Raw genomic sequence first — 20,648 nt, forward strand, 5'->3', positions numbered from 1 at the left:
CCACCCCAGGAGGTTGGCCGCCTCTCCAGCCCCCACTGGCGCTATTTTTCTCCCGCGCTCCACTGTGTCCCCACCCTACCCTCAGAGCCCAGTGGGCGAAATGGGCACACGGGGAGGAAGGGTTTTCCTGACACAACACAGCCTATCAGTGACAGAACCAGGAGGCTCCTCCGTGACTCCCCCTGTACCCACTTCCCCACAGGAGGCCGGCCCTCACAGGGGAAGGACACAGCCCGCAGTCTGCAAACAGACTGTTTCATCTGGAGAGGGAGCTTGAAATCCAGCTGCAGCTAGCTGGAGCCGGCCTGGCTTCAGAGAATGTCCCCAGTCTAAGTCAGCCACAGTAAGAGGTTAATGAGAAGGACTGGAAGACCTGGGTTTGGCCTCAACTCTTTGGACTTCTCAGATGTTAAAGAACCACTGTGACCTCCTTCCACGCCCAGCCATCTGCAAAATGGCAGAAATGTCCAACAACTCTCCTTAGCTGACAAGGGGCTCAAGAGGTGGTGGAGTTCATACCTGGCGGTCTCCCATTCTCCACAATGGAAGGACATGGACTATGGAAACAGGCAGTAGGACAGGGCAGCCCCATGAGGAACTAAGCACCTGCCCTTGTGCAGCCAGAGGACTTGTCCTTTGCCTGAGAGGCCACCCCTCCCATCTTTCACATCCTCCTCACCTACTTATACTCGTCCAGAGCAAGTGTCCAGTGAGTTCTCTGAAAGGCACACTGTCATGCAGGCTGTGACAGCACAGACACAACCAGAGGAGTGTACCCCCACATGGCAGCCTCTTAAGACACACTGGGACTTCCCTGGTGGTGCAGTGGTTAAGAATCTGCCTGCCAATGCAGGGGACACGGGTTCGAGCCCTGGTCCGGGAAGATCCCACGTGCCGTGGAGCAACTAACCCTGCGCGCCGCAACTACTGAAGCCCATGCGCCTAGAGCCTGTGCTCCTCAACAAGAGAAGCCACTGCAATGAGAAGCCTGTGCACCACAATGAAGAGTAGTGCCCGCTCACCACAAGTAGAGAAAGCCTGTGCGCAGCAACGAAGACCCAGTGCAGCCATACATACATACATAAAAATATATATATATATATATATTTTTTTTTGTTGTTGTTGTTGTTGTTGTTGTTAAAAAGAGACACTGACCCGCCCAGTGTTGAGAGTACGGGTGGGAAAGCCGGCTTCCAGTCTCATCGAGCTCTCCCCACTCTTCTCTGGGGACCTGGTTTCTTCATGTGCTGAGGGGCTTGGGACCAGGGGTCCTTACCCAGGGTCCTTCTAACTCCAAGGATGCACACACAGAAATCCCCTTGAAGGCACAGGAAGCATCTCAGTGTGTGTAAGTCACGTGAGTTTTTCTGGGGGAATATCCTCAACATTCAGATTCTCAGGACCCAAGGAGTACTGAGAATCAAGACGAGCTTTGTAGGCTCCTTCTTGATTGAGGAAACACCCTAACCAGAAGGCAGCACAGGAGTGCTATGCGGGCTTCCCAGGCAAAAGAGGCCTGGGCGCTGTGATGGGGGGTTAGGGTGGGAGGGCGACTCCAGCTCCCGCACCAGGGCCCTTCCAAACAGAACAGCAGGATGGTGAGGTCCCTCTTCTACAGGCTTTCAAGCAGAACCTGAGTCTCCCTTAAAGTGGACGAATGTCACCAAGAGGAGGTGGGCTCTATGTGTGTCAGTTGAGTCCAACCTGCAGCCCATGCAGCACAACGAGGACACACGCTCTCATGGCTGCAAGCGGCAGGCCCAGGATACGGCAGGGCATGGCTCACTGGGAGACAGGGAGTGGACAGAGCTTAAAGCCAGGATGGCATGTGGATGCAAACACATGGCAGCTTTATCTCTAGAACGTCCCAGGTTCAGTCAGGGCAGCGACTGGTTCTATGCAAACTTCAGCAAGCAGTCACTGCGAAGCTCCTAGATAAGGAGACTCGGTCGTATTTTAGCCGTGGCCGTGGTGTCACCATTGCTGACTTGCTTGATATTGTTTTAAACCTTCCGAATCCCTGAAGTGTGCTGCCCAAAATGCTAGTATTTAAGTCTGCCAAATGCACAAAAAGAAGAATCACTGGGCAAGACCTAAGATTCTGAGATTTGGAGGTCTCTGGGGATCTGCACGCTGAGTCACCATCTACGTCTGAGGATGCAGATCCAATTAAACCCAGTCTTTTTGGCCTTGGGAAGTCACCAGGCTGTCAGGGCCTGGGGGTTGGTGTGTCCCTTAACCAACTCAGTTGGTAAACAGGTATGGGTGGAACTCACTCAAGACAAACTAAGGGGGAACTTTTTGTCTCCAGAAACAGCCCTGGTAATTGGCAGTCAGCTGCGGGGATACCCTAATTCTCTTCCTCAACTTATTAAGTGTGGGGATGAAATGAAGGCTGCCAACAGCCTCAGCTGGCCCCCAAAGAGACTGGGGTTCAGCTGCGGCTGCTGTGATTAGCAGAGAAAGGGCTTAGGGGGAGGCTGGGCTGCTGGGAGAGATCTCCTCCCCTCTTGGGCCCTTAGCCAGGAGGAAGATGTCTAAGGAGTTGTCAGAGCTAAAGGGGAGAGGTGGCTCCTCTATATGGGGACAGGACAATTTGTGGTTGTGAACGGCGTGGCTCAAACAAGGTCATGCCCAGAGCGGTTGGGGCCGAAGGAGACCATATGGACTCTGGTTACAGCAAGCAGTCCAAAGCCCAGTGTGCTGAGGGGAACTCACTGGGGGCACTTGCTAAGGGGTTTGGCGCTCTCTTAGGGAAAAGAAGGGCACTGCAAATTGTTAGTGAGAAGTGAAGCAGAAACGAATGATTAACCTATGAGATCCGGCAAAAATAGAACAAGGGAGCTACACAGAGGCAGCCACCATTTTACTGAACTCCCGCTGTGTGTTAGGAGTTGCACTGGGTACTTTGTTTCTTGTGCATTTTGTCCTTACAACAGCATACAGTGAGCATCACTGTTAAAGGAGCATCATTTAATGGATTAGGAAATGGGGGCCCAGAAAAGTTAGATGACTTGCCCAAGGCACCCTGCTGATAAGAGGCAGAGAGGTGATTCAAACCTAGGTTAATCAGCATATCAGATTCAAAAGCAAAAATGGAAGCACAGGGTCTGTAATCGCCCTGGTCAGTGGTGGCCCTTTCTCCCCTCCTGTGCTCGGGCAGGTGCCAGTGCAGTCTTGCACCTTCTGGAGACCGGCATTGTCAGGTGCAGCATCTTATCTCCCTCCCCTAGGGGGCTTACAGCTCTCCCCTCATTGTGACCAACTTATCTGCCAAAACTCCAGCCTTGTACATCACCGCCACCTTTTCTGTAGGATGAAGTTCACCTTTCTTAGGCCGACAGTCAAGGCTCTTGGCAACTTGGCGCTACTTCACTCTCCAACTTGAGCCTCTGCGTGAACCAAACCAAAGATTTGCTCTTTCCACAAATTCTCAGTGTTCTGCTTTTGCTCACATTGTGTCTCCTGCTTAGAAGACCCTTGTCTGCTCTCCATTCTTCAAGGGCCATCTTAAGTCACATGTCCTACAGGTTGCTGTTACTTACTTCTTCAACAAAAAGCCAGTACTCGGTCCTCTGAGCTCCTGGGAGCACTGAGACAGTACCGTGCTGCAACATCTTTGGAAGCTCGATGGGAAAGAGCACGGACACCCGAGCTTTAGCCTGGAGCTGGCACGCGCTAGCCACGTGGCCAGTGGGGCAAATCACTCTCTGGAGTGGGAGCAGGGCGGACACCGTACCTAGGATGCACGTGAGCATTCAACGAGACAGTAAACGGGAAGAGTATGAACCTGGCAAACAGCCCGGGCTCAGTAAGTTTAGGTAAGAGAAAGTGCTCCCTGGCACCTCCCCACCATGCCTTACAGATGATAAAGGCTCCAGGCTGTAGCAGGCTTGATCCTACACAGAAACAAGTGCATGCAAGATCCCCAGCAAGCTGCAAAAGCTCTCCGCAAAAGCTCTCCTTAAGCATTTGCTAAACAAGGGCAGAAAAGGACTCTCCTGGGTTCCTGAAAGGAGATCTGGTGGAAGGCAGGTGGGGCCATCCTCCACCCCAAGGCCTATACAGAATTCAAACCAAGGCACGGCAGGACAGCTGAAGGACTGACCTTAAGGGAAGGGCCACCCCTCTGCTCCTGGTAGAGACCTTCTCCCTCTACCTCCGTCCCCTGTACTCCTTTCCTTAACCCCAAATAGAAAGTATTTCCCAATTTACAAATTAAAGTGGCTCTCAAAATCAATTTTATAGCCAGCAATCATGGTTCTAATGTTATGTAACTATTAAAAAAAAACAAAACCAGTGAGATGCCAGCGCTAGAAAGCTGCTCTTTGGCAGAACCACCAGCCTGCCCATGTGACAGCACAGGTTTTCAGCTCTAAAAAGCAAAAGTAAATACAAAAACAAAATGCTATGTCCTTGAGACATAATTACAGCAGAATGAATATGCAAATACAGACTCAGAAGAGTAAGATACATCAGTCAACTAATGAGAAGCTGATTACAAAGGGGGTTAGAACAAAACACAGCAAGACTCAGCCATCAAATAAAGGCTGTGAAGGCAACCCTGGGTCTATGGAGGTCACTCCGTGCCCATGAAGGCGCTTTACGTTCAGTGTTTTTTTTGGGGGGGGAGGTGAGGGGGAGCCAAGAACCTGCATATATTCTGAGATACAACTTCTAGCTCTGTTACCAGTATGGCCAACAACTGGTATGAAAGAACGGCAGGACTCAACAGCTGTGGAGTACCTACTGCATACCCAGCACCCCTAGGCTAGTTTTACATGAATTTTTCATTTACTCACAAAAAGCCCATGGGTTAAGTGCTGGCAACCCCACTTTATAAACGAGGACTCCAAGACTCAGAGAGATGCCTAAGGTTTAGATGGACTGAGGCTGGGAGCAATATTTATCTCCATGGCCCACACCAGGCACACAGTAGGTACTTAATACATGCCTGGAAAGAATAAGTGAAGTTTCCCAGTCTGGTTCAAAGCCACGTCTAAGACTCCACTCAGAGACGTAAGCCCAACTCCAACCCCACTGCTTCCCCCTTTCCTATGCCTGCTGCCCCTCAACTTCCCCTTCCTCTAACAGTGACCTCCTGTCCTATCACAGCGGCCTCGCAGGGATCTGTTATGTCTCTGAATGACTCTCCGGAGGGCACCCCTACACGCTCACTGTTATCATGGCTTAGAAGCCCACTTCCCCAGGGCCTGGGAAGCCCAAGGAGAAGTTCAATTGTTTTCCTCCTCCTCCTCCCCCCAGGAGCAGATGGCCACAGGGCCTCACCTCATCCTCAAGACAAATGCACAAGGCAGAAGCTAAGCAAGAATTAGAGGAGTCCCCGTCCTAGAACCACACCCACTGTGGAACTTGAACGCACCGGGGCTGAGGGACGAGGGGAAAGAGGACCACCTTTTATACTCTGGTTTTCTGGACGAGGAAACGACAACCTACAGGGCGTGACCTGTCCAAAGCCCCGTGCTACGTAAGTACAGAAGATAGAGCCCCAATTAGAAGCTGGCAGGCCCTCCTAGTTCTCAGGCCTCGATGCAAGCTTTCTAAGGGTAGAACTGTAGGATGCTAGGCAGATGGTGTCTTTACCCTCTTCTGCCAGGGCAGTTTTCAAACCTGAGCGTGCCATCAGCATCACCTGGAGGTTCCTGTTGAAACACTCACCCCCAGCTTCCAGCTCTGTAGGTCTGAGGTGGCGTCAGAAATATGGTTTTTTTTTTTTTTGCGGTACGCGGGCCTCTCACTGTTGTGGCCTCTTCCGTTGCGGAGCACGGGCTCCGGATGTGCAGGCTCAGCGGCCATGGCTCACGGGCCCAGCCTCTCCGTGGCATGTGGGATCTTCCCGGACCGGGTCATGAACCCGTGTCCCCTGCATTGGCAGGAGGACTCTCAACGACTGAGCCACCAGGGAAGCCCAGAAATACGTTATTTTTAAGAAGTTTCCTGGAGATGCTGCCAGTCTGGGGACCATACTTTGAGAACCAACAGTGCTGAAGTTTGTCGTGGTCACCGTGTGTGTGCTGGGGGGGGTGCGAGCTGGTGAGGGGGAGCAGGGAGGAATGTGGCAATAGCATGTTGATGTCTTCAAGGTCACAGGATAGACTCTGGATCTGTTAAGTAGAAAACTTCTTACTCCTGACACCCTCAGTTCCTTCCACTGATAAAATGGAAGCAGTCTTTCTAAACTTTACCCAGGGTGTGTAACATGAGTCTGTGGATTCTGAAGATGCACATCTGGGTCTGCCTATGTCATCACTATCGTATGACCATCTCAACAAAATTCTAAGAGTAGGTGGGAAACTGGACTTCTGGGGACAGGTGTCCCCCTGCTATAGGACTTCCAAAACACTGGGCTGGAGTGATGTGCTCCCGAAGGCTCTCCATGCTACACCTGGTTGGTGCCCATGCCCCGAGATGCTCAGGGTCGGGGAGGGAGGAGGCTCTCTGGATCACCTCAGTGGTGCCATCTGGATTTCAGTTTAGGCAACTGGCCTAAAATCCCAAGCAATTTTTTTTTGGAAGGTGAAAGTCACCCTGTTCTTTGGTCTCGGGTGTGGTACATTCACACTCATTTCCGCTGTCCCATGAAACCAAGGGCTCCTTCCAAACATTCATCACATCCAAGCCTGCAATCTGGTTACTAACAACAAATGAGTCTTTAGTTGTCACTTCCAGCTCTCCTTATGTCTGGTACAAGGCTGGGCTGGGCTGGAAAGGCCCATGTATTCTGCCAAGATCTGACAGCACTACCCTTTTTTCAATCCATGCCTTAGCTTTGCCCTAGACTGGAACTCTCTGGGAGGACATGCCTTAGACATGTACGAAAAAAGCAGGAAAAAAACAAAAGGGTGCTGTACATGACATTTAAGGGCTTCCTTTTTACAAAAGGATGGAAGTAAACACGGAATGAGTCAATTGGCTCACATCATCTGTGTCTTTCCCACTGGAACAGAGGGTCAATACCAAAATCCAACATGATGTACCAGAGCCCACCTGCCTTCCACTACTGCTCCAGTGCCAGGCCTTGGAATTATAAAAAGCCAAGGTTACCTACCATTCATAAGATTACCTGCCCAGGCCCCACTTCTGGCTCCTTTATGCAGCCTGGGAAAATAGAAGCATTTTCATCTTCTTCATTATGCCCTAAGGTGTGCCTGGGTGGCTCTAATCCACTCCTCCTGAGTCCCTAGACATCACTTCCTTTTACAAAGAAACAAAATACAGAATTCTGACCTGTGTACAATGCAGGCTGAGTTACAGCTTTCCCCTGGCACCTGTAACTGAAAGCGTAATTCCTCTAAAGTTGGGAAATTCACTGCAGTATTTTACGGTATTGATTTATTTTAAACTTCGTCGGCAGTTTTAAGGCCTGCATGCCTCTGAATCCTAGAAATGCTGGAGGAGGTCTCCATTTCCTTTGATTTTGTAAAATCACAGAAGACTCACTAGTAGAAATGAAAAGAGCGGCTGGGAGCTTATATGTTGCTGCCCTAGTTTATCAAGACAGAACCCTGGGCATTCTCTCCAGGTCCTCATCTTGAATGCCCCTCCGACGGGACTTCAGTACAACGACAGTCCCCTCTCCCCTTACCAGCTGAGTCCTGTACCCAACAAAGCCTCAGTGTGCCAGGGCGAGTTTCACACAATCCCTGAGATGTGACCTCCTCACTCACCACCTGGCTTACAAGGTGCCCCTAAACCTATCTTCAAGAACCAGCCCAAGGCACCACCTTCTCCAGGAAGCTTTCCCTCCACTCTCTCCAGGCTTCCTGTATTTCTTCCTGTATTTCTACAACTAAATGTTGTCTTAGGTCCACAGCTAACCTGTGAGCTCCTAGAGGACAGCACTGGGGTCTACACTACCAAGACCACCGCTGGGCAAGCGCCTGTCATACGAGGGCTCCTGCTCACCAAATCTGACTTGGCCTCAGAATCTTTCAACGCAGGGCTGCAGGCAGCCACATCAACAACAGGGACGAATCATAAAAGCCCTCGGCTTTGGCCAAGAGTCAATAAATGAGCTGGAAGATGGGTCAGGGAGAAACCCAGCAACCCTGCCATTTTGCTTTGGATCCTCATCAACCTTAAGTGTCCAGGCTAAGCTCACTCAGAACGGGCTTCTGCCAGGTCCCGGGGAACAGAGACAACACGGTGCCTTTGGGTCACATCAGAGCCCTTCCTTGTCCTGGTGCATAGACTGTTCTGTCAGCACCCCCTCGGTGCCAGTGCTTTCCTGCTGCCCCCAAAGGGGATGCACTTTGGGTCTCCCGCTTTCCAACCTTTTGGGAATTTTAACCTCTGCCTGCTTGTGTGGCTTCTGCCACTGTCGCCCGGCCCTTGGTTATGTGGGTGCCTCACCATCCCAGCCTTGCCTCGCCTGCCCATGTTTGAGGCTGTATCAGTGTGACACAAGAGGAATCAACACACAGGTGATCTCACCTGAAGGAGCAGAAGGTGGCCCTGCTGCGGTGTGCTGTGCCGAGACTGTCAGACTCTGAAAGATGCCCACGGGCAGCACCGACACTAATACCTGGGGGCCTCTCGTGTGGAGATAATAGGAGGGGGAACCCACCTATAAACCCATCAAAAGCTGCTTTCAAAGAAGCTGTAGGAGGCAGGATAGAACAGTGGAATTTCCAGTCAGCTATCAGGTTTCAAATCCTGCCTCTGAAAACTGTGTCAAAATGATTCTCAGCTTCCTCATCTGCACAATGATGGCAGATAACAGAACACTTACGCAGATGATGTGATAATAAGATACTCTATGTAAAAGTACTTAATTCAGGGCTGGAGATAAAAGGGCAGGGCCTCTGCCCTGCACAAGTCAGAGGGCCCCTCAAAACAGGTTTTTAGAACCAGAGCTGTTATTGTTGGAGGGAGTATCTGTGTCCCTAGCGTAAGAGAAAATGGGAGTTGGAAAGACCCCAACCGTCAGGCAGCTTTGCTCACAGCTGGAGGATTACAGGCGCTATTCTGATTTGCCCAAAGGGATGCTGCCTAGGCTGACAGGAGCCAAGGATGCCAGGGAGGAGGAGAATGTGAGCAACAACAGCCCTGGGGCAGGCCTGTCCCCTCATGAATGCTTTGATGTCCTGCAGAGCTTCAAGGGACAGATTATCCTTGTGGGCAACCAGCCCCATTACATAACAGACAGCTCAGTTTCCTTGTGTTGAGACAGCAGGAGTGACAGACAGAGAGGGCAACAGCGGGGGCAAAAGCTGGCGCCCAGGGAGCTACCTGGCCTTACAAATACCAGCCTTCCCCACCTGGGGGATCTCCCAAGAAACACCAGTAGACAGACCCAGAACCAAGGGATGGCCTGCACACCAATGGTTCCTAGAACTGCCAGGTCTTCAGTGAACGCTGAGCTTTACATTCCCAGGGAAAAGAGCAGCAAACCCACAACCCTCTGCTCTCACACAGCCCCGTGAAGTCTAGTGAGACAGGGTAGAAGCAAGGCTGGGGCCTCCAGTTATAGACAGGGACTCAAAAGATGCTCAGCAGTTCTAGTTCTGCTTGGATCTAAGAATTAACAGTCACTGGCTGAATACCAACACCCCCGCCCCCAAATCTAACTAAAACTTCCGTTCTTTCCAAGGACCTAATCATCCACTTCAAGGTGAGGCTGGCACTTCCCTCTTCTGCTCCTCCCATCCTCCCTTTGGGCAGTTCAAGGCTCCACCAGACACTAAGAGGGATGAGCCTCTGGGCTCTGAGAATCAGACTTCTGACTTGGGTCTCTTCGGCAGTCACACCCTCTCCGGGAAGTCTTCCTCCATCGCTGTCCTTTGGGCTACCTAGGTGTTTGCCAGCACACTCTGAACCTTCTCAGAGTAGAAGAAACAACCTCCCAACTGGAAACCAACTAAGTGCCAGGCTCCTCCGGCCCACCTTACTCAACTCAGAATGCATTTCCGGCCCCATCTAGTGCCGCGCAATATACGTGAGGCTCAACTGTTTGTTGAATTTTGAAAACATTTGAGATTTACAGGCAATTCCATGAGGCAATACACCATACTGGTTACAGCCATGGACTTGGGCCTGGGTTGAAATCTAGGCTTTGACCCTTACTAGCTCTGAGAGCTTCAGGAACTTACTTGAAAAGCAGTAAATGAAATAATGGTCATAAAGCACCCAGCCCAGGGATGTCCATTAATTATCATCATCTCTGGCACTGTTGCCCTCCATCAAAGCCTTAGCCTTCTAGACTCAGGAGGTGAGGCTCCAAGTGGGGGTCTTACATTCTCAGAAGCTAGGTCTCACCCATGGTCTCATCCTGCCCCTTCCCACAGGGAGGGCAGTCCTGTGAGAGAAAGGCCTGTCTTATGTGTTCCTGGGTTAGTTCCGATGGCTGGGTCAGGAAGTCACACTCAGAGATGGGGCCTGGAGACCTCTCTAGTCTTGGGTTCCCAATTTCGCACTTAAAATCTTTTAAAAATTTACCACCACCCGCCCCCCTACCCCAGATTCTGTTTTGAAGACTCTGTTGTTTAAAACAAACCACATTAACTAAACATTTCCCCCCCATTTTTAAGTTTTTAGTCTTACTTTTGATTAACTCGATACCTATAATGTGACACAATTTGGGTATAATTCCAGCCGAAAGGAAGCGAATGACCTGAATTGGCTTCTACAGCTTCAGTGTAAGCATATGTGCCGCTTGCTGCCCGTGAGATGAGCTGAAAAAGCTTTTGAATCTCCAGCAAAGGGGTTCGACTAGGGGTTTAGGAATCCTCACGTTAAAAAACCTCAGATCTCATAAAACAGAAACAAAATCTGAAGCCCAGGTCAAGGGGCCAACTGGATACCCAACATGTTAGCCCAGAGCCACAGCTTTGGACCCTAGGCCAGGGAATAATATATCATTTATTACTTCAACAAGAAATTAGGCCCGATTTCTTTCTGATGCTGGGCAGCTACCAAGATCGCATATGGTACAAAGAACATTCTCTGTGACCCCTTAGGTCACAACAACATCTGATTTCCTTCAGCAGACCTGAGCTGCCCACTCCAAATAAACATCATTCAAGGCCCTGGCTTCAAAAGGCCCTAGGTAACTGAGGTTTGTGTATTAGACAGCAAACTTGGCCATGAATGCAGAGTCCCTTATCCCACAGCAACCTCCCCGGTAACATGTGGGCAGTGGTACCTGGAACATCAGTCTGGCTGGCTTCCTGCTTTGGGTAAGGCTTTTGGATGGATGGTAGGAACCATTAGGGATTATTAAACATCTTCAAAAAGTGACAAGTAAGAGAGAGCTAGGACCCCTCACTGAGTAACCTTTAAAAACAGAGACATTTTTCTGGAACAAGCAATTGGACAGAGTTGCCTTGACTATAGCTTTGTTTCAAAGAAGAAAGCTATTTGGCAATCCTCAGAAACAAGGCAACTAAACACCACCATCTTCAGAGGAACGGAAGACAATGCTTCCACCTCAAGCCCAAGCATGCATCTAAGACTGTGCCGTCCAGCATCTCACTTAGACTGTTTCTACGGGGCACTTTCACAGCCTCTTGCAACTCCCCCAACAACCTCAATCAGATAAGTATGATCTACTCCACTTTATGGATGATGAAACCCAGAGAGGTAAAATAACTTGCCTGAGGTCACAGAACCAGTAAAGCACAGAAGTGGGACTCGATTCTGGACAGTCCACGAGGCAACACTCCTTTCAGAGGAATCTCATGTTTCCAACCCAAAGTGCAATTCCATTCATGGTTGCAAAAAACTGAAACCATTTAGCCCCAATTTAAACATTACTCTGAAATCTACAATCCTAGATTGCTGAGGCGTTCCTTCACCATTCCTTCATCACGCTGTTACTGGGAACGACTGGGTTTCCTTTATGCAGCTAGAGTCTGACGCACGACAAAAAGTTTCATAGGAAAGCTGGCCAGGAATCAGGACACACAAGTTCTGCCCCTTCATTTGGGACCTTGAATAAGTCCCTTCTTTCTAGGTCTCTCCCTACTTCTCAGCTCCCCTTCACAGTAAAATTCCTCAGGAAGAGGCATCAAAATGTGGTTTGTAGCTCAGCAGTACACGAAGCCAAAACTTTTCAGTTATTTGCCTTTTCCACTTTCATTCTCTCACAAGTGTACTGTGAAGTTTTCCAGAAGTTACATGATGAGTGACATAGCACCAGTCTACAAAGCAAAAGCAAATAAGAATCCAGCTGACTATCAAGGCAGTTGTTAAGATTTGCAAAAATATAAAACAATGCCACTCTACTCACTAAATACGTTTTTGAAAAGTCATTTTTCATAAATTATGTATGTTAATATGTAACTGAATTACTATTCATTTGAAAGGAATGTTTAAAACATTTCTCAGTTTTAATTTCTAATACCAATACCCGTAGATATAACCCAAAACAAAAACTCTGGAATCCTCAATTTCAGGAGTGCAATGGAGCCTTCAGACCAAAAGCTTTGAGAATCGTTGGCCTACTCTCTCACGGTCTCCAATTCCACCCCTTCATTCTCTCTGAAACCCACTCTAGTTAGGGTTCTCCTCATTATGAGCCACCAAAATTGCTCACGAACACTAATGACTTCCCAATCGCTAAATCCAATGGTCAGTGGCCAGTCTCATCTCATCTCACTCAGCCTACCTATAGAACACGCCACGGCTGATTCCTTCCTCCTCCTGAGGTCTTTTCTCCACCTGGCTTCCAGGACACCATGCCCAGGTCTCCTATACCTCTGGCTTCCTTTCCTTCTCTCCAAGCTGTTTTGCTTTGAAATCTTCTCTATGCCCACTTTAGAACCTTGGTCATCTCAAAATTTGTACCTCTAGACCATTCTCTCCTCTGAATTCTAGACTCATACAACAGCCTACTCGACCTCTGTACTTGGTCACCAGTGATTATTTTTCTTTTTCTGCCGAGCTGCATGGTTATGCAGGATCTTAGTTCCCTGACCAGGGATGGAACCAATGCACCCTGCAGTGGAAGTGTGGAGTCCTAACCACTGGACCACCAGGGAAGTCCCTCAACTTCTGTACTTGGATTCTAAACAGGCATTCCAAACTTTCAGATGACCAAGACCTAACTTTCTCCAGTCAAATCTGTTCTTCCCCATCTCATTTGATCCTCTCTATCCTTCCAATGGCTTCCAAGGCCAAGAACTTGTAGTCATCCTTAATTCCTCTCTCTCACATCTTACGTTCAATCTAGCATGAAACCGTGTTGGTTGACTTCAAAATTCACCCAAAATCCAATCATTACCTCCCCTGTTCCACTGTTCAAAGCCACCATTATCTCTCACCTGGGTTATCATAGTAGCCTCCCATCTTGTCCCCTCACTTGCTCCCTTCAGTTTACTTTTAGCACAGCAGGTACAGTGATCCTTTCAAAAGATCAAACATCATACAGCTGAAAACACACCAATGACCAGAAGATTAAAAGCCAAAATCCTCACAGTGGCCTACAAGGGCTATTCTAGTTGACTCCTAATTACCTCTCTAGATTCTTTTCCTATACTCTCCTCCCTGCTCACTCTATCTAGCCTTCAAGCTATTATAATGGCTATTGCCTCTGTCTGGGATGTTTTTCCTCCAGAAATCCTCATGGTTCACTCCCTCTACTCCTTCTAACCTTTGCTCAAAGGTCACTGTCTTAAGACCATCCCTGATCTCTTCCACTTGGAAGTATACCTCCATCCTTCACCTCCCTGCATTCTGATCTCCCTTATCCTGGTCTATATCCCTCCACTAACCCACAGCTAAGTTATGTCTGTCTCCCCAGTAGATGTAAGCTCTACAACTGTAAGAATTTTTGTTGGTTTTGCTCACTAATGTATCTTCTGTGCCTGAAATAGTCCCTGGCAAATAGTTTCTCAATAAATGTGTTGAATGAATATATGGAATTAGCTTCTCCATCTATAAAGCTTGATTGGGAGAGAGGGGAGTTTAGACTCAATAGTTCCTCCCAGCTCAAGCCTCTGATTCTCTAACCAGCCAAATACTCATTTATACCACAACTGATTTGAACCTCTGGCACTACAAGGCTCAGCTCCTGGTCACAAAGACCAGGGCCCTGGACCCGGCCCACAGTTCTAAGTGCCCAGCTAGGACAGGGCAGCATAGGTACCAACTGACCAAGCACTGTCCTCATTAGTTGTCAGAGTCTGGGACACTTGGCCGTAACTATGTTTCTGATCTTTTCTCATCCCAAGGTCACCTATTTCTCCTACCTGAAGCAATCACTGCTATTAAGCTTTAACTTTAACTTTGCCCTGCAACAAAGCACAAATCTGCCGAGCTGTGGATGTCCAAGTGTGGATGTCCAAGTGGGAGCCATGATTTCAATTAGTTATGACAACCCCATAATCCTAACCCAAATTCAGATCCCTCTTCCAATGACAACCTTCTTTCTACCCCAGGGCAAACTTGAATTCTAAGAGGTTTTTTTAAAGTAGAAAAGATGAGATGGAAATGGAAAGTGACAGCATGAAATACAATTAAAATACTGTCTAGCCAACGCTTTTTAGGCTCGAACATGGTACTACCCCAAACCTAGCTTTAAGAACGCTGTTCTCTTACTCACTGGGCAGTAGGACAAACTGGCCTGGCACCTGGAAGATCATGTTTGTGGAATGGAAGAATTAAACCTGGAGTGACTCATTTGAGAAGTAAGTTCACTGAATACTGAAGCATAACCAGGCTCAAATCAGCATTAACCAATACCAACCAGAAATGTGAGGGTGATGAAGGGAAAGAAGGGACTAAGAACCCACCTAGGTAATGGAGGGCTCTGTGCCCCAGGTGCTGAGGCTCCTTCCTCATGACCACTGGGATCTGCTTCCACCCCCTATCACCTCCTCTCAAGCCTTCAGCAAAATCTAAGTCTAGCTTATTTCCAGTTTGCCATCTTGATACTAAGAAAAAAGGGGCTGGGGGGGAGAAGGAACATGAGTTAAGATATACCTGCCCTTAAATTAGTAGGATCGTGGGTAAATGACTTAACCCTTGCAGGGTTGCAAAGGTGAAACAAAATGGTACATGTGAAAATACCTAGCATTCATGGTAAGTATTCAATGTTCTTTTCTTTTCCATTCCCTTTAAGGAAAATGAATCAAACCTGACCAATACGCTAGCCAGCATGTATATCTACTGACATTAATCTCCCAACATCTATTACTTCCTTCTACTTCAATATTGGCCAGTTGCCTTGCCAATTCTGCCCCAAAGATCCAAGCACTCCTCTATCCTCAGTGCTACTACATTTAGGTTCAACAACATCCCTTACTAGCGTGAATCAAATAATTGGTCCAACTGGTCTCCCAATCTCCGGTTCAAATCAGCTTACACATGCTGAAGCTCTTAATGCTACATTGCTCTGCTCTGCTTTGCATATGGCTCCCAAATGCCTACTAAGTCAAGGTCAAATTCCAGGGTCCCATGTTTCACCTTATTTCTAGTCTTATTTCCCTTGCTCACATCTCAGACTCTGGTCCAACTGAACTACCAGTGCTGTTCCTGGTACACACTTTTGGATTATCCACCTCAGCTCTATCCACGCTCCAGCAGGCCACTGTCCTCCCCAACTACCACCTGTCTACTACATCCTTCACTACTCCAAACTGCTGGAAGCTCTCCAATATGCTAGGCTCCCGCTGGCTTCAGGTCCCTTGCAGAGGCTAGGCCTTTTACCTGGGATGCTCCCCTCAGCTTCCAATTCCCTACTCTTGCTTCTGGGCACTATTCCCTGAAAGGTCAATTTCCTTACGTTCGTTGCAAAGCAACTATGATAAATACTGATTTAATGTTTCTCTCCTTGACTAAGCCGCAGAAGTCATGAGGATGGGGTATGTTTTCTGATTTTGCTTACCACTGTTATCCCAGAGCCTAGCACGGTACTTGACAAATGAAAGCCCACAATCAATCTGTTAAATAAGCAAAGATTTCTCTAAAAGAATAGTCACTCACACACTGTTTATAGTATCTAAAATGGAGAAATGGACATGTGCTATCTGAAGTGGGAGAATGGTTACGTTACTGTACCTATAATAGAATGTCAAGTACTGAAGGCCATGCTTTCAAAGTATGACATGGAAAATGCTTGGGTTAGAGCTGAATGGAAGAGCAGGAAACTAAACCTAAAAGAGCATGATCTAAACTATGCAGAATTGGATGTGCGAGTAGGAAGGATACAAATTGGGGACAGTGTTTATATGCTGAAAAAAATGTCCGTACTTCTTTTGCACATTTTCTACAGTAAGCATTTATTGATGAGAAAGTATTTCTAAAAAACTTAAGAGACTCAGCTCAAATGCAATGTCTACTCAAAACTTCCCTAGACTTTCTCATTTGTACTCAAATAACCCCTCAATTTCTTCATTGAGACTTGGGAGGAATCTTTGGTAACCAGCACTTAGTTCTCTTCAACGCTGCATTTGCCCCCAACTCCATACCCCCCGCCTCCCTGGGCTCAGATTGAAGAATCCAGTAGTCCAGGAAGTGTGCATGCAGAACAAAAAGAAGTACACTCACCTAGTTTAAAAACACCCAAGATGCTTTGCCCTGAATTTTAAGCAGCACATGTGACCTGGTCCATTCTGGTTTCAAGTTCAAAGGCATCAGGCCGGTCCTGTGGGTTAGCAGCTAACATATCTTTCAAGAGCTGCTTGATCCCCTCAGACATGGAAGTCCTGCGTTTCTGGGGGATGTGCAACTCCATCTTTGGGTTTTCTAGCAGCGCCTCACCAACAGGGACGATCTCAGTCCCCTGTTTGATATAGGTCCCCAGGAGCTCCTTCTTGGTCTCAGAGTCAATGAAAGTGATTCTTTCTATCATTGCCCAGATGATAATGCCCAGGGCAAAGATGTCAGCCTTGGCTGTGTAGTGTCCCTCCCAGACTTCAGGGGCCATGTAGAAGTCTGAGCCACAGGCTGAGGACAGCCAGTATTTATTCACATTCACATTTTTGTTGTCTTGATTGCCCTCTTTACCTCGGGGGGCCAGCCCAGCACAGACCTTGCTTAGTCCAAAGTCTGCCACCTTGAGGATGGGGGTGCCAGACCGCTCTGTGATGAGGATGTTGTCTGGCTTTAGGTCCCTGTGCACGATGTGGTTTTTGTGCAGGAAGGCAATGGCGCTCGTGAGCTGTAGCATGAAGCTCTTGTTGGTGGCTGGGTCCGGCCTCCGGGACAGGACATACTGATTCAGGTCTCCACCTTCACAGAACTCCATGACAAACCAGAGATAGCAGGGCTCCTCAGCATAACCCAGGATCCTTTCTCCTAAATCAAGGGAAGACCAGAAAGAGCCCAAGTGAGATGGACACAGTCACACCACTTGTAGACTAAAGGGCTGTAGCATATTAGAGTAGGAGTGACAGTGATGATGATCGCTCCAATCCAAGAGGACCAGCATAACTGGCACGGAGCCAACTCTGCACAATAAGGCCCATCTCTACTCATACAGGGTGAGTCAAGTGATAACAAGATAAGGGAACCCTGGTTTACTGATGATTAGCCAGGAGGCAACTTAGTTCACCTTTCCCAGTTTCCACTTTTGCTTCTTCACCTGTAAATGGCCATGTGTAACACAGAGTACCAACACTGGCACCTGACGTTCAATTTAATATTTACTACCACCCTAGGAGGTAGGAAGAAATAGCCCCATCTAATAAAATGAAGAACCTGAGGCTCACAGCGACTTAAGAGTTAACAGACTCAAATCCATGACTGCAGCACCACTGTGTTTCATTACACTGTCTCCAAACAGCCAGCACCATACCACCCACGTCTCCCAGGGCTGCAGCTGAGACGAGGGAAAATATGTGAGAAGACCGTCAAATGTCTGTTACTCCATGCTAAGCCAAAGACCTTCCCTCCCTTCCTTCCTTCCTGCCTAGTGTAGGGATTCTTGCCGATGCAACTAGAATGGCACTACAAGTTTATTTCAGACACACTCCAACTCAGTGTTTTCTGGTAGCCCACCACATGCCTAGCACAAGTTAGGTAAGTGACAGGCCCATCTCTATGAAGTTTAGTTTGAAGGAGATAACGGATGTTTAAAACAGCAAGCATCATTAGCTGTGCATCTGCATCAAGGTCAAGTTTTACGAACAGTGAAGGGTGGGTAGGAGTCACCAGATCTAAAGAAGTCCGAAGGGGCAGGACTTGAGTGACCCCTAAGAGACAGGCAGTAAATCAGCAGGGAGAAGCCAGAAGGAAACTCTAGGCTGAGATGGGATGGATAACGAGGCACAGGAATAAACGGACCAGAGAGGTGTACATAGGAAGTCTGAAGTGGATGTAAGATGTCATCAAGTTATGTGGAAACTTGAAACTCCAGCTCTGCCTTCCTCAGAAAGTCTTTCCTTTTGAACCACAGAAACTCCAGGAAAGCTGCTGACTGGCATCTCCAAACAAATCCCAATACACTTTATAAAGCAATTAACGGTACACTGAAGCCTTAGCATGAAGTTATTTGGTGACTGCAAGAGCCCAAAAAGCTTGAGCCTAAGTAGGCAGGTGTCTCATCTTGCTGATGAGGCTGGGTCAGCCCCAGGTGGTCACATGGATCATTCGTGACTGAGCCAGACCCTGAGGAAAAGTCCTCTGATCCCCCGTACAGTGTCTCCATTCTACCAAAAATGAAGGCTGCAACCCCGCACACAGCCTCTGCCAGAGGGTTTCTTTCACTAGTCATTTACTTTATTACAAAGAGAATGGGTGATCCAGATGAGATGTTGCTAAGCCCCGAAATTACCAAGGAACATAGCCTACAAAAAGCCAGTGGTCTGGAAGTTCTAGGTTGATCCAAGAAGATGACTAGACGGACAAGGCAAAAGCTTTAGGTTTTTCTGTTTTGTTTTGTTTTGTTTTTTTTGTGGTACGCGGGCCTCTCACTGTTGTGGCCTCTCCCGTTGCGGAGCACAGGCTCCGGACGCACAGGCCCAGAGGCCATGGCTCACGGGCCCAGCCGCTCCGCGGCACGCGTGATCCTCCTGGACCGGGGCACGAACCCGTGTCCCCTGCGTCGGCAGGCGGACTCTCAACCACTGTGCCACCAGGGAAGCCCAGCTTTAGGTTTTTGACCACGATCTGACAGACCACATTTCCCCTGTAATTATATAATTTGTTTATACTGCTCACAATCAAAAGTCATACAGGTAGAACTAGTTTAGGGCAGATTTTTTTTTTTTAAATCAGTTGTTTCCCATCTCATAATCCTCTTTCTAGGTCATCTGCTCCAGTAGGCTGAGGTTCTATCTAAAAGGACCCCAGGGACTTCCCTGGTGGCACAGTGGTTAAGAATCTGCTTGCCAATTCAGGGGACACGGGTTCAAGTCCTGGTCCAGGAAGATCCCACAGGCCGCTGAGCAACTAAGACCTTGAGCCAGAACTACTGAAGCCCGCTGTGCCTAGAGCCCATGCTCCGCAACAAGAGAAGCCACCACCATAAGAAGCCCATGCACTGCAACGAAGAGTAGCCCCCGCTCACTGCAACTAGAGAAAGCCCGCATGCAGCAACAAAGACGCAACGCAGCCAAAAATAAATTAAAAATAAATAAATAAATAAAAGACTGCAAAATGAAGTGGTGATCTGAGCCCTGATCAATCAACCTAGACTCCCGAGTAAAGACCCATAAAAAGGAGAGCAAGAAATGTTTGGGGGTGGTAGAGCCAGAAAGGAAACTATTAAAAAGGCATCAAATTCCTTCTGCAAAGGCCACATCAGAAAACAGTGAAACTTCTGGTGGGGAAATAAAGGGTGGGGAATGATGATTATTTTATACACAAAGTTGGTAACTATGGCAATTGAAATAAAAAGACAACAACTCTGTAAAACAGACTACATATAAGTCCAGGTTATGAGAATCCAGGGAAAGGAAAAAAAAAGGTAAAGAAGTGCCCTCAGTCAGTGAGTGAGTGGGTAGATGAGGCCTGGGATCGAGGGACTTGCTCTGGGGAATGAGCTAAGGTCAGGAGACGCCAAAGAAGGGGGCTGTTTGTAGAGATGACAGAACTGGACAGGAAGCAGACAAAGCATCAGTGAGCATGACAGAATGGAAAGTGGGGGACGTAGCTACTTGTCCCAGAGACAAAAAGCACTTTGCACAGGGTAGGACCTTGGGCTTATTTCATGAGAAGCTGCAGTATGTGTTTTCATGAAGGAATCCCAACTGCCCACAAAAAACATAAGAGGCATGTAAGAATTCCAGCCCTTTCCTTCAGGCAGATTGTCTACTGGGCCTCTCAGCTACCTCTCATCACAGCCAGATGGAAGGAGGGAATGCGGCACTCAACGCACTGGGTGCATTTCTGTTGAGAAGCAAGTAGTAGAAGAGCACACAGTAACAGAAGAGTAATAGAAGACCAGAAGACAGGAGTCTAGCTTGAGACCCCAATTCTGCCCCCGGTTTACTGGGTGGTTTCGAGACTGAGTATGATGGGAAGATAGCTAGAACCTGGGGCAAGTCCCTGAACCTCTGAGACTCAGTCTTCTCATCCATCAAATGAGAATGACACTTACACCACATACTCCTGAGTTACATCACAGTCGGCAGAGTATAAGGTACTTTGGGGGAATCACATCCTTTACCATCTCCTACATCATCATTCCCACCAGACCCCAGCCAAGTCCTAGCAAGTCACGGATTTCAATACTCTCAGTGCTG

The 20,648-nt window shown here is 48.2% G+C and overlaps 1 protein-coding gene across 5 annotated transcripts in view; it reads right to left on the reverse strand.

Annotated features, from left to right (window-relative positions):
- The window catches only part of STK35 (serine/threonine kinase 35), a 45,934-nt gene that overhangs the window by 14,085 nt on the left and 11,201 nt on the right, over positions 1–20,648 (reverse strand). For 2 of the 5 annotated variants that reach the window (XR_012326239.1, XM_019950863.3), the window contains exon 3: positions 16,510–17,259. Coding sequence is in view for 3 of the 5 variants with exons in the window: in XM_019950863.3 (XP_019806422.1) it covers positions 16,547–17,259 (713 nt within the window). In the remaining 2 variants the exon portion in view is untranslated. Of the gene's footprint in view, positions 1–1,162; positions 12,162–12,209; positions 13,391–16,509; positions 17,260–20,648 lie in introns of those variants that run through there. The other 3 variants (XR_002179559.3, XM_019950865.3, XM_019950864.3) reach the window with 3 other exon arrangements.

This window comes from Tursiops truncatus, chromosome 15 (assembly GCF_011762595.2).
Source record: "Tursiops truncatus isolate mTurTru1 chromosome 15, mTurTru1.mat.Y, whole genome shotgun sequence".
Lineage (NCBI taxonomy): Eukaryota > Metazoa > Chordata > Mammalia > Artiodactyla > Delphinidae > Tursiops > Tursiops truncatus.